This window comes from Octodon degus, unplaced genomic scaffold, assembly GCF_000260255.1.
Source record: "Octodon degus isolate 3935 unplaced genomic scaffold, OctDeg1.0 scaffold00176, whole genome shotgun sequence".
NCBI lineage: Eukaryota > Metazoa > Chordata > Mammalia > Rodentia > Octodontidae > Octodon > Octodon degus.
Genome location: NW_004524752.1, coordinates 3,077,534 through 3,091,268, shown reverse-complemented (window position 1 = coordinate 3,091,268; position 13,735 = coordinate 3,077,534). Strand labels below are relative to the sequence as shown.

At 47.5% G+C, this 13,735-nt stretch overlaps 1 protein-coding gene across 1 annotated transcript in view; it reads left to right on the top strand.

Annotated features, from left to right (window-relative positions):
* The window catches only part of Fam163a (family with sequence similarity 163 member A), a 72,078-nt gene extending 58,766 nt beyond the window's left edge, over positions 1 to 13,312 (top strand). Inside the window, exons 2-4 of the mRNA XM_004643437.2 lie at positions 4,967 to 5,058; positions 10,262 to 10,376; positions 10,971 to 13,312. Coding sequence (XP_004643494.1) covers positions 10,284 to 10,376; positions 10,971 to 11,387 — 510 coding nt within the window. The 5' untranslated portion in view covers positions 4,967 to 5,058; positions 10,262 to 10,283 and the 3' untranslated portion in view covers positions 11,388 to 13,312. The remainder of the gene's footprint in view (positions 1 to 4,966; positions 5,059 to 10,261; positions 10,377 to 10,970) is intronic.
* The last annotated feature ends 423 nt before the right edge of the window (positions 13,313 to 13,735 follow it).

The following is a 13,735-nucleotide window of genomic DNA, read 5'->3' as shown; positions in this document are numbered from 1 at the left end:
CAGGAGGTGGGACAAAACTATGGTCAACCAATGGGATTACATATGGGACAGGGTCTTTTCCTGTTGGGGGTTGGAATGCGGGATAGGGTCTCTTTCTGTTGGGGTTGGGCTAGTGACTCACTTGGGTCTTTCCAGGTGATTGATACCTATTAGAATATCAATCCCAGGTGCTACTCGTTTAGCATTTGTTTGGTCTTTAGGTCTTCAGGTCTGGTTCACAGCAGGAGCATCCGCCCCTCCCACAGTTGTAAGGCATCTCATCTTGTGTGTTGTCTCCTTTGAGGGCCGGGCCCTGTCTGACTGCCTATAATATTTTTTATCTAACTCAGCTGCCTGCAATACAAGGACCTGTACCAGGGCCCATGTTGCAGCTGGCAGTGATGCAGGCTGAAACCATCCATCCTAAGGGAGCAGGTCCTTGCTTGACACTGGGGCAGGTCTAAAGCTTCATTTGCAAGCACTGGCCTGGCAATAGCTGTGTTGTCCAAGGTGGATGATGGATGGTAGAGGCATCCTCTTGGTCCTGAAGCTTGAACTAAGCTAGATCACTGTGTCATGCCTGAATGTCATTGACATAGGATACTGGTCAGTCTGTAGGGGATGGGATAGTGTGCTTTGAAGCTCTCCAGCACTGTAAATGACACTGCATAAGCTGGAATCTGTTCACACAGGTCTCTGTGTGATGCTGAAGCCAGTATGAAAGGACCTGCCTCAGGCCTCTATGTTGCATGGGCTTCATCTGTGATCCCTGGCCTGTGTCTGAGGCTCTTAGTTTTTACTAGATGCTAGGCTCGGCAGTGGACTCCGAGACAAAGCCCTGTGCTAGCTTTCCTGCTCTGCTCCCAAGCAGGTAGAGTCTTGCTACCTGCTCTGCCGCCAGAGGTTAGAGCACAGTGATAGAGGCTGTCAACCACAAGGCCTGACAGTTCCAGTGACTCAGTGCCCAGGTACTGGCCTGGTGGTAGGAGTTGTGGAGCTCTGCCCAGCACTGAGTTTCATAATGGTAGGAGCCTGGGACTGGATCACAAGTCTAAAGCCTGGTCTTAATTCTTTTTCCCTTCCCCAAGTAGAAGGTGTCTCTCCATCTTGGTAGCTTGGAGCTAGCAGAAGGGTGGCAAAGCATCTCTTTCCTTCCTGCCTTCAATACTTTCTTTCACTTTGTTATAATAAAAATAGGCACTTGGTCTCTCACCCAATTTTCTTAGCTTTTTTTTTTTTTTTTTTTTTTTTTTTTTGTGGCACCAGGGATTGAACTCAAGACCTTACACTTGCCAGGCAAGCACATATTCCACTAAGCCATCTCCCCACCCCCTTCCTTAGCTCTTTTGAAGGTACTTTATGAAGGCATGAATAGATGTTCAAGTTGGTATCAGTGGGGTGACCAAACTAGATTATCCTACTCACTACTTTCTCCATCTCTTTATTTTCTTGTTAGCCCCTTTTATAAACCTCCTGCCCATGGCCCATTATTACACTGATGTCCTTCTTGATAATTCACAAGAATGCCTTGTACCTCCTAGAGAAGCCCTTTTCTCAAACAGTGCATACCTGTGTCCTACATATACTATGTCCATCTAGGGCGAAGACACTTGTAGTGACCAACTCTTCCCCTCCCAGGAGGCAGGGCTTGATAATGGACACAATTAAAATCAATGTAAAGATACACTTTTCCTTTATTACTCTCTGTCAGACTTGCTGACAATTGCAGCCCAGGAAAACAAGTAATGAGGAAAAAGATTCCTCTTCTCAGGAGCTGCTAACCTGGTGTGTCAGTTTTACAAGTTAATAAATGATTGGAGAAAGCTTAATTTACAGTGGAAAAACCTGGAGATCAGCCAGTGCTTAGGCTCCACTCAATTAGCTTGTGTTCCTAAGGGGCCAAGCAAAGAGCAGGGGGCAGTGATCCTTAATTACATGTGTTGGTACTGGCTGCGGCCAGCATTACCTGCCAGCATTTACCCAGTCAGTGAGGTGAGGTGACTCTACTGTTGAGAATTCGAAGCTTCTGAAAGCTGGAGACCTCCAGAGAGAACAGAGAACTCCTGGCCTAACACAGTGGGAAAGGTTCTCTCAAGGTGGCTTTTAAAGTCCCTTCCTAGTCTCTATTACAAGACAACCTATACAGTCCTCTCATCCTGATCTCTTTAATGACTCCAGGCTCATGTGCCTTAGGGTCTTCCCAGATGTCTCTCTCCCTCCCAACTCTGGCTCATTTGCCCCAGGGAACCCAGAGCTCATCTTGTCATGGCCAGCAGATAATGCTACAGGCTCTACAAAGTCACCATCATTCTACAGCACTACCCCTGCTGCCCAGAGCCCAAAATCCTCCTAACGACCTTCCTTTTGGGGTCATTTCCCAACAGGGCCAGATGGCTAAAGATCAGGCCTGGTGCATACAGATTTCTGAGCCCCACCACATAGGTGCTGCTTCAGGAGATCTTCAGTCTCTGCTTTTCAATTTGTGCTTTGGGTGATTGTTCACACCAAGCCCACTTTACTTCAGTGGATGCCTTAGCCACTGGTGAATTATCTACACTCCTCTGGAAGGAGAAACCATAGCCCTGGAGTCAGGACGCTGCACTCCCAGTGCCTCTCAGGCTCCATCTCTGCCACTGCTTCAGCAAGTGTTACTGTGACAAGCAAGCCCCTTGTCATCTTCCATAAGAAAATAAAAGTACTGGGCCAGATATCTTAGAGTCCTCACATTTCCATGGACCATTTTTCTGTAAGTAACAAGTATGTTGTGTGGTTTGTGCTTAATAATTGTTTGTCCCCCTGAGTATCCCTTTATTTCAAAATGTTCAGTGGGAGAAATCTTCCCCTGCCATACAAAAAATTTGGGTCAGCCACATTGCTTTGTTTTGAACTTACTCTTAGATGAGAGTTATTCTTTCTTGAGGGGTGGGTGTACTGGGAGTTTAGCTCAGGGCCTTCCACTGGCCAGGTAGGCACTGTGCCACTGAGCTAAATCCCTGGCCCAATAGTTACTCTTATAGTTAAATTATACAAGCAGTTTTAACTCAGAAATTAGAATTCTAATCACAGCTAATCATCAATATACTGCCAATCTGGCAGTGTTACTCTTCTTCCCTCCAGATAGGATCTGGTACAGGCTGGAAGTGCCTGGGAGGTGGCCCAGACGCAATCTTTACTGTTTGCATTCCCCTTACTTTTCCCTTCCACCTCAAGACTTCAAAGCTGTTTCTCTTCTAGCCATGAAGAAACTGTGGCTTCCTGGGCCAGCCAAATAGCTCCGCAGATTAAAGCACCTGGGTTCAATCCCCAGGCCTGCCATGCCAGCCCCTCCCCTGGTGAGCACTGAGATGGCAATTGAGACTAGGCATGGTAGCGTGCGCCTGTAATCCCAGCTCTTGGGAGGCTGTAAACAGGCAGATCACTATGAGTCTGATCTAATAGTGACACCCTGAACATCCTGTAGACCGTTTCCTAAAAATACCAAAAGAAAGAAAGAAAGAAAGAGAAAGAATGAAAGAAATTGTGGCTTCTTACTTATTAGAGATCTTGAAGGAACTTAAACTGGCTCTTGCTTTTGTGAATTTGTGTTTGTGTGTGCAGAGGGGTCTCCTCAAGTTTTCTTCTGAAGCACACCATCCCTTGTAACACTTTACTCCACCCCTGGGCATCTGGGGGCCACCTCCAGCCTTTTCTTACTATTGATACCACTGGATGGTACTCAGACAGCCTCAAGTCAGCCCGCGGCCCAAGAATAATGCTCTTGCCAAGGAGATTTTGCTCACCAAATGGTTGCCACATTGTTGATCCACCTGTATCTTATGGGAGGAGGGAAATCCTGGGAACAGATGTTCTTAACATTCCAAGTGTGCAGTTTTCACGTACCTTTGTGAACTCTCTTCAGTCTTCTGACTTCTAACTTTGGGAATCTCATAACCGGTACAGGAAGAGCTCTGCTCTAACCTCCATTCACACAGGGCTACACTTCAATGAGAGTGACGGCATCTTTGAAAAGAGGAAGCCTGAGTACACAGAGCACACAAGGCAGGGAGACAGATAAAGGCCTAGATGGAGAAGGAAGGTAAAATATTCAGACAGGACCACATGATAGATCACCTGCTTCCTTCACAGCCTCTCCTGAGCTCGGCACTTGAGACCTGATGGCCTCAGATGCTCCCTAATCCTTGAGACACTAATGTCTGTCCTTTGACTTCTAGCCTTGACTGAGGCAGAGAACCTCAAGGGGTTCAGCCCTATTCTTTCAAAAGATGGCTCTGTGAGTGTGGGAAATGACAGGGTTCCCTCCCCAATACAAACAACAGGGTGTTCACCTGGGGACAAATGCTACATCACATAGTGTCCTGCCCAAGCCCATGTACAGCCCAGAGTCTCTTCTAAGTAAAGTCAGTGGATATTGAAGGGATATTTAAGAGACCCCAGAATTAGCTGACACTGGTTTCCCAGATGTCTCTGCGGCATCCTGCCTCCCCTTTTATCAGCAAGTCAACCTGAACTTAATCATCTATCTAGAGGGCATGTTTGGCCTGAAGGAAGTCAGGATATCAGATAAAGGCATGTATGGCTCTGAGCGCTGCAAGAAACTAACAGGCCCAGCGATCATGCAGAAGGGGATGGGAAAGAGATACATGGGGCCAGTCATGGAGAACAGTGGAGTGTGGAGAGGAAAGGGGGCTCCCCTCTCCACTGAGCCTCTGTGCTCTTGGCCCCAGTGCTGCTGCTGCATTAGGCAAGTGTTCAAAACAGCAGGGCTGAGGGAAAAAGACAAAGATGGGATCAGATGTGACTTTATAAGTCTCTTGCCAGGTTCTTCAAGTGGAAGCCTGTGAGGCCACAGCAACCAGAGAAGACAAGAAGCAAAGAAGTCCTTTGGAGTCCACCCTGGAGTTCTGGAGCCACAACCTGGTGCCTCCTCCAGCTGCAGCCTGTCCTCCATATCCAGCTGGTGCTGATCTTTCTCTGTTTTCTCTGGCAGGGACTGATGCCCTTGGCCATAATGCACCCGCAACTGCTGTCTGCTCAGGCGCAGCCTGCGTGACTGAGCCACCACTGCTCCAGCTGTTTCCCGTAAGTGTAAGGCAGGGCCTAACCATCTCTCCCCAAGAAGAAGGGGTCTGGGCCCAGAGTAAGGAAAAAGCAAGGTGGGGAGGGAGCTTCAGAAAGTCCTGGCCCTGAGAGCATGTCCTCAGTATTGCTTTCTGCACATTAGACTTGTCCCCTTGAGCCACCCAGTCCCCTGAGTTGGGCACCATTAAGTCATTGTGCCCCAGACCTTCTAGGATCTTGGTGGGAACACAGGCATCTCTTTCTCCTTCTCAAAAAGCTCAAGAAGAGACATCAGATATGATAGGAACTCCCAGGTCCTGGCCCCAGGGTCCTGACTCAGACATTTGCTCTCCTGTGACATTAGGGAGCTCCCTTGATGGTCTATCTTCCCCACACCCCCTAGGTTGCAGGGTTTGTGTAAGGTTTGGGTGTCTTACTTACTTCTTGCTGCATACCAAATTGAGCTGCTTGAACAATACACACTGATCATCTCAGAGTTTCTGTGGGTCAGGAATCCTAGAACGGGGAGCAGAGTCCACTGCTTCGGGGTCTGTCATGGACTACACGGTTTGGACTAAGGATGCAATTTCATCAGAAAACTCAATTAGATGGATGAGAAATAGATTTGCTTTCACACTATTTACGCTATTGTTCAAATCTTTCTGAGTCATTGATCTGAGGACCTCTGTTCCTAGCTGGCGACTGGCCAGAGGCCAGTCTCAATTCCTGGTCACAGAGGCTCTACGATGTGACAGCCTGCTGCATTAAAGCCAATAAGAGAAGAGCTGACTAGTGAGGGGGAATGCAGAGTCTTGTATCTGTTCACAGAAGTTACCTCCCATGACTTGTGTTGTGTTCTACCAGTTAGAATATATGCACAGGTCACACACTCAAGAAGAAAAGAGTAGGGCCAGTGAGAAAGCTCAGCGCACTAATTGCCTGCATAGGCAAGCACAGGGACCAGGATTCCTTCCCCAGTACCACATGCCATGCTGGCCACACCCTGAGGGCATGCTGAGCTGGGCACTGAGACTGGGCGTGGTGGCGCATACCTGTGATCCCAGCGCTGGGGAGGCTGAAAACAGGAAGATCACTGCGAGTCTGAGCTGCATAATGAGACCTGTACCAAACACATATATTAAAAAAGAAGTAGATGGAGGAGTATACAGGGGATAACTGCCAGAGAGTGGGGACCCAGGGACCCATCCTAATTAAAGCCTGCCTACCACAGGTAGAAAAATAATTGGAAAGACTTTGTAAGCTGTAAGATGCTGTTCAGGTTTAGGAAGTTACTGTCATTCATTTGCATCTAATCACAAAAAGGAAATTAGCCACCTGAAATAATAGTGAGTCCCTGAGTGTGAAAATTGAAATGTTATTAGTACTGAGCCCTCAGAAAAAGATATTTTATGAGCGCTTTCCTGGCTTATGATCATAAAACCAGCCTTAAGAGGCACTCTCTCATACATGTTTTTCCTCACAATCACATTTGCAAACTCACTTTTTTGTTGACATCAGTTTTAGAAGAGCAGAAGGACAGTTTCCAAGATGGGGCCACCATGGAGTAGCACAGCTGAGCTTGAACCTTTCGCCCTCCGCAAGGCCACACCACCCCCTGCCAGGCCACTGGGGGACTGAAACAAGGCGGGTTGGCACAGAAGGCAGGGAAGAAGCAGGGGTGTTTAAATGGTTTCTCAGTAACTCTTTGTCCTTTAAAACAGCCTGCGAGAAATGGAGGAGTAGCTTTGATATTCTGGTATCAACATGGAAGGTCGTGCACGTCTACTTAATGCTCAAATGTACAAAGATGTTTGTTCATAGCCTAATGGAACAGTAGCCTGGACTTAGTTCCCTTTGGTCAATTCTAATGTATTCCTTTTTCCATGAGCAGTGCTCCCCAGCCCTATGAAGATATTTTACTTTTTTACTCTGTAACCTGAAGAGAATAGGAAAATAAAAGTTTTAAACCATGTCACGTTACCTTTTTTCTGGCATTATAAATTAGCCTAGGATTGAACATGGTTGTTATATAATTTATGTTTTATAATATAGACCATTCTATAAATATGTGTGAAATTCTTCCAATATACATTACTTGCTATATTCCAAAAAAGGATATGCAAACCAGTCTGTTTACTTCATAGATATTTAATAGTAAGAGTTTCCATGTGGAAGGTAATGCATTTTTTTCTAACAATTTAAAATTGCTATTTTGTTGCAAAATGCGGACCAATTAACAGTTGGTGAACTCCTTATATTACCTTGAGGGAAAGAACCCTCCATGCACAAGAACGAAATAAAACGTCTTTAGCGTGATCTGAAGGTGAATATATGCCTCAGTTGACCTTGTGGATTTTTGTTTGTTTGCGGAACTGTGGATTGAACTCAGGCCTTTGCTCTTGCCAGGGAAGCGCTTATTCCACTATGCCATCTCCCCGGCCCCTGACCTTGTATATTTAATATTATCTTTTTAATTTTAAAATTTAAATTTTGAAATTTGGTTGTGCTTTGCTAGAGGGGGTTGAATACACTGCTGACATGTTTGCCTACTTGCCCAGTAAATTACATCTGCACTGATGTATGTATATACAGTACCTTCCAACCTTAAAATAAAATAATAAAAGTTAAAACAGTCTGGGCACATCCCAGAGGCATCGGACAGCCCACTGCTGCCTCCCCAGCTGCAGGTCATGCCACAGGCCACCCTGCAACCCTAGCAGCCCCCAGAGGTGATCTCATAGGGAAGTGGGAGAGGATGAAGCGGTGTTGGAATGAAGTTACATAAAGCCTTGCTCACCTGAGATTCATTTTCCTCCCACTGGATGCCCCAGGGAACCCCAAAGCATGACCTATCATGCATCTGTGCCGTCAAACTTGTCTTCACAGAAATGCGTAGTTGAATTTGCAGACTGGATTGAGGCTGAGAGGTACGATTTGCTGCCCCCTCGTGGTCAGAGTCATAACTGCCAAGTTGTGACATGCTGCCTAGTGAAATGATTATCCAACTTTTAAGAGTCTCCTGAGTGTCAGGGCACAGTATATAATGCTGCTAGGGGAGCAAGAAAAGAGTACAAGACAAAACTCCTGTCTTCAAAAGATTTGTCAGTTAGTGGAGCCAAAGATATCCACACATGAAGTTTACTAGGACCCCACTAAACCAGGATTGGAAGAGTAGAACATGAAAAGGCATTACAGAGTCAGAACTGGGAGAGAACATCTGGGATGGCAATCAGTGGAGGCTTCTCAGGTCTTTAGGGATGAGTTGGACATGAACTGATGGAGAGAGAAAGATCATGTTCTCTCCTATGGAATGCCCCTCAGGAACTCCCATCTTCCAAAGAGTTAAATCCAATTCCCTGTCTTGCCTATTAGCTTCTCCAGCTTCATGTGAATCCCTGACCTGTCCCAGCATTTCCAGATTCCTACCAGTCTGAGAAACCTGCCTACCCACAAGCCCTCCCCACTTCATCTCCTACTTAGGCGGTAGGATTTGGCTCAAATAGGATACCTTCTATGGAACATCTCCCAGTAATTAGTTGCCCCTATTAAATGTCCCCCTACCCCTGGTCTGTACTGTGGTTGCATGTCCTACACTGTCAATTGGACGCCAAGTGCCTTTTCGTCACTAAGCTGTAAGCTTCTTAAGACTTGAAAAAGAAGCTTTACTTAGGAGACAACAAAAGATGAAGAGAGAAAGATAAATTGGTAGCAGCCATGCCAAGGGAATAAGGAGGGTCAAGTCTTCAGAGCTGTGTCTGAAAGTGGTGTCTACATGAATGTATGCTACATGAATTATCTGGGGAGAATTATCTGGAGCATAGAGAGGCATGTGGACATGTTATGTAAAAAGCCAAACTTTGATGGAGGGAATGTTGCTCAGATACAAAACCAGTAGTTTAGTGAGGAAGGCAATGCACCAGTGCAGCCTTGGGATGCAGTCTTTTAACGGGCATAGGAAAAGAACACTGGTAGAAGACAGAAAAGGATTTGCAGATGTAAAAATCTGAGCACCTAGGGGTACATCCTGTGATGTTAAGCTAATGTGAAAATGAGTAACCTGAGACCTTCTTAAATTCAGTCTCTGACTCAGGCTAGTGGTAGGACCTGAAATGGCATGTTTCTAGCAGACCTACGGGATGCTAGTGTTACTGGTCCACAGAGCACATAGCTGCAAAGCACCTTTGCATGAACTAGGATTAGCACCACTGGGCAGGTGGAGCCCTCTAGGAGCAGTGATGGGCAGGTGGCGTCTGTGGGTGAAGGAAAATGTGCCCCTTCCACCAGGTGAACACACAGGGTGCACAACTTGGTGAGTAGGCTAAAGCTGGGTTCGAGCTCCCTCTTGCCCTTCGAGGAACGAACAGCATGTCAACACTGCAGGGCAGCTCATTAGAACCACAAGACAGCTCCGAGGTGGGATGCCTAACTAGAGAGCAGAGTGATGCCTTGAGCCTACCTTAATTGGCTTTGAAGTGACAGTGTGACCGACATCCAACTGAGATATCCATCCATGAGCACTTGAGGACATAGCTGGAGGCTTGGATTCAGAGCCAGTAGGCATATTGATGAGGAACGCTAGATGGGAGCGGGCTGGAGACTAAGGAATAAGCTAACCCCGAAAGCTTTGTTTATTAGGTAATGCTCTCCTCCTAGAACCTTTGTATCTGTCTTCTAGGTCACTGTTCCCCTTACTGAACATAAGTACTCACAGTCATTCTTCCATCCTAAAGATGCCAAGTCCCCTGTCTCTTTTCCCTCAATCTTCATGTGCCTGAGAGCCTCAGAAATCCTCATTCACTAACCTGGATAGCCTCACTCCCAGAGCTTGCTTCTGTCCTATTTTTTCAGCCCTATCTGCCAGAACCAGTATCCCTAATGTAGCTGTAGCCGTCCAGCAGTCATGATGCTGTGAGTTTTGGGTCCTGTGTCCTGTAACTGGGAAAGGGTGAGGAGAGGACTAAAGGAAGAAATCAATAGGAACCTTTGACACTGGATAGAAACAGCAAGAATCAGCTTTCCTTCTCCTTTCTTCCCTCTGGCAGCTTTATACAACTCCATCCTGCTTAGGTTGGCCATGCCCAGCCCCAGCCAGTCCTAATCTTCAGCAAGCACCCGGGGGTCAGGGCCCTCCCAGCTCCTGTTCCTCTCAGGTCCCTCTGCTCCAACTGCACTGAGAGTTCCTCATGACTGACTGCTTCTTGTTTCTCCACACACATCCTTGCAGAGTTTGATGGGGCATCGGGCGGATGACAGCGGGAACAGTTGTGATCACTGGTGGAATCCTAGCGACTGTGATCCTCCTCTGTATCATCGCTGTCCTGTGCTACTGCAGGCTCCAGGTCAGTTCCCTAGGCCTGCAGCAGGCAACCAGCAAACCACTTCCACATTTCAGGGGCGGAACTAGGAATTCACCTTGGGCCCCACACAGCCCGAGGCCACAGGAGGTGCTAGGTTTAGGTCAAGGAGCTGATGCAGGTCAGAAGGGCTATGGATCTCCTGTTCACTCTGTAACTTTGGGACACACACTTAGAAGATACTGGGCCTTGTGCTCACCTCTGAGGTTTTAAGAGTGGTGGGAAAGCCACCACTTTGGGAACACACTGAAAGTTGCTTCCAGCAGCCCCCAGCTCTGTTTTCAATATGAAGTTCATGGTCTGCCTCCCGGTCTCCCTCAGGCATAGCCTGGAGTTAGTTCACTGAGAAACAGGAAGTTAAGAAAAGCTCAGGTATTGGCTTTGCAACACACGGCACCTGTGCTTGGGGAACTTAGGCCTCTGGTGTTTAGTTTTATCTCCAGCACCAACAAAGAGTCCAGCACAAGATAATCAGTGGACCAAAGGTCTGGATGCCTGTACCTGTGAAACTCAGAAGTACACTGGGGCCAGGGGCAGGGGCGCACACGCAGACTCAGTTTCCTTGTCTCCTCTCCCTAGTACTACTGCTGCAAGAAGAGCACTGAGGATGCAGATCAGGAGGAGGAGGAGGAAGAGGAGGAGCACAATCTTGCCGTCCACCCCAGAGGCCCCACCTGCAATGCCTGCACTTCTCAAGCCCTGGACGGCAGAGGCAGCCTGGTGCCTCTCACCAGTGAGCCCTGTAGTCAGCCATGTGGGGCAGCAGGGAGCCACTGTACCACTTGTTCTCCATACAGTTCCCCTTTTTACATACGGACAGCTGACATGGTGCCCAATGGGGGTGGAGGCGAGAGGCTCTCCTTTGCTCCCACATACTACAAAGAAGGGGGACCTCCCTCCCTCAAACTGGCAGTGCCCCAGAGTTACCCGGTGACTTGGCCAGGCTCTGGACGTGAGGCCTTCACCAATCCAAGGGCTATTAGTACAGATGTGTAACCATTGCACCCCCCTGACCTGCACACACCAATACTACTGCCCCCGCAGAAGCCATGGGGACAACGGATGACCTGAAACAGCCCCACAAGGACTAACTCAGTTTATTTGGCTTTTCTTGCTCCATAGAAGAAGAGTCACCAGAATTTGAGCTGTTGAATGCATGGAGAACCAGGGTTGGGGCTGGCTCCATCACAGAGCCCAGAGTGTGGAGGCTGATTTACTGACTGATTTTGTAACTTGACCAGTTTCTCTGTTGGGACTTCCTCCCAACAAGCCCTAGTGCCACCACAACCACTCCCAGGAAGTCCAAACCCCTGGCGTTGCAGGGTTATGAAAATATGCACTAGGAAAAGCTAAGCAAAGGCTCCAGAGACTTCCAAAGTCCTTGGGAGATGAAATGGCCATGCTTAGAAGAAAAGGGGACAAAGGGCTAAGAGAAAAGTGAGGGCTACATGTTCTAGAATTTGTGAAGTGAAGGTATGTGAGAGGTGAAGTCCTTGGGACTTGCTCGCTTGCTAAAACATGTCCAAGAGCTAATTTACTATTTAGTTTTTTACTTTGGTTATCAGTATTGTCACTGTGGCTACTCCAGTAGGGACGCTGATTACTAAACACATCACATCTGCACCTGCTCCCTCCTCATGGAACATATCAAGTAGACTTTAGGTTTTTTTTTTTTTAAGTTGACTTTTAACAGGCCGTGTATATGGTTGTTAGTGGGGACGTATCAAATAGCATCCGTCTAAACTTGTCTCCTCTAAATCCTTTTCTTCCCTTACTTAGAAATCAGCTGTCCCCCACTGGAGAAGCTTTTTCAAGTTTTGTTACAAGAGTTGCAGAAGCGTAACTACTTGCTGATTGTCTCAGGCCCTGGTCCATTTTATTAGTGCTCTCCCATTCCCAGGCATGCACACATACACATAAGCCAATCACAGGCCTTTGCCATTTTCAGAAGCTGCAGAGAGTGGAAGGCTCCCAGGGAACCAACTAGAAAGAAAAATCTGACCTTCAAGCAGTAAGAATAAAAGCTGATTAAGGTGGCAGATCCCCATGACAACCATCCAGCTGGTACAGGAAGAGCCTGGCATCTGTGTGGGCAGTACTACAGTGGTGCACCTGCCCAAAGAAGCTCCTGTAGAGACTGGTGCTCTACTTAAGCACCCACCTGTGACTATGGAGCCGAACCCACTTCACCACACTGGGACCAACAGCCCTTGTTCCTAAGCACAGGGGAAGGGGATCCCAAGGATCAGATGTGTCTTAGAGGGTAGATTTCATGTCTCTGCTTTCCCTTGGCCACTGCCCTCCCCCATCTCCAGTGATGGACTCTTTATTGTTCTCTTACTCTAGTCTCAATTTCTGCTTAGAACCCAGCAGTGGTCTTAAGATTTTTACATAAGTATGCTTGGTGAGTGTTCAGATGCAATTACAGTAAAATATGACTGCTTCCCCTCCTTCGAGGGTGTATCTAACCCCACTGAGTCACTAAATGCAGAGGATGGCACAGGGAAGGAAGGGGCTGAGCTTTCTGCCAAAATCTCTGTTTGCATTTAACAAAGAGTAGAAAGTAGCCGAGGTGGTGGGACAGAGAAGGAAATTCTCCCCTTTTGCATCACCCAGTTTGGATCTGGAATTAATGGGCAGTGAGTTGAGAAGCAGAAGACCTGAGCTCTGGACACATTTTGGTCACTCATCAGCTCTAGGACCAGTCCCTTATCTTCTCTGAGACTTCACTTTCTCCAGGGAAAAGAGGTTTATCCTGATGGACTCCAAGGGTCTTCAGTCCTTCATGAAGTGAGGATCTACAGAAAGGATCTGCCAGCCATGCCATTGCCTCTTGCCCCCACCCTGGCAGGTGCTGGTCCTCCCAGGTGTCTGATCTTGCGCACATGCATGTTTGCTGAGTAATGAAAGACTGCAAAAAACCAAAACACCCATGGGATTTTAAGGCAAAATCATTTTAATTGCTAGTGAAGAGCAGCATGTTTGTCTGAACCCCTACTGAGTGCCCTCAAATGTAGCACTGATCTTGCACCAGGAAGGAGCTTTAAGTGGGCTAGTGAGATCTGTCTCCCAGTACTGAGGAGCAAGTTAGGAAGCAGCTTTAACCCACCCATCCCACTGCCAGCCCCTCCTTGTCCATGTGCAACTCCTTAATGAGTTGCTGGACTTGACAGCCTTCCCTCCCACTTCCTGACAACCAGCCCAGTGCCTTGTCCCCATGCAATTCCACAGCCAGTCCACCAGCCAGTCCAAGGCCTCCCTCACCAAGAATAATACCACCATCATCCTCTCTTCTGCATTGGGAAAAATCAGGACTATCACCTGCTTGGGGGTCCCAGAGTACA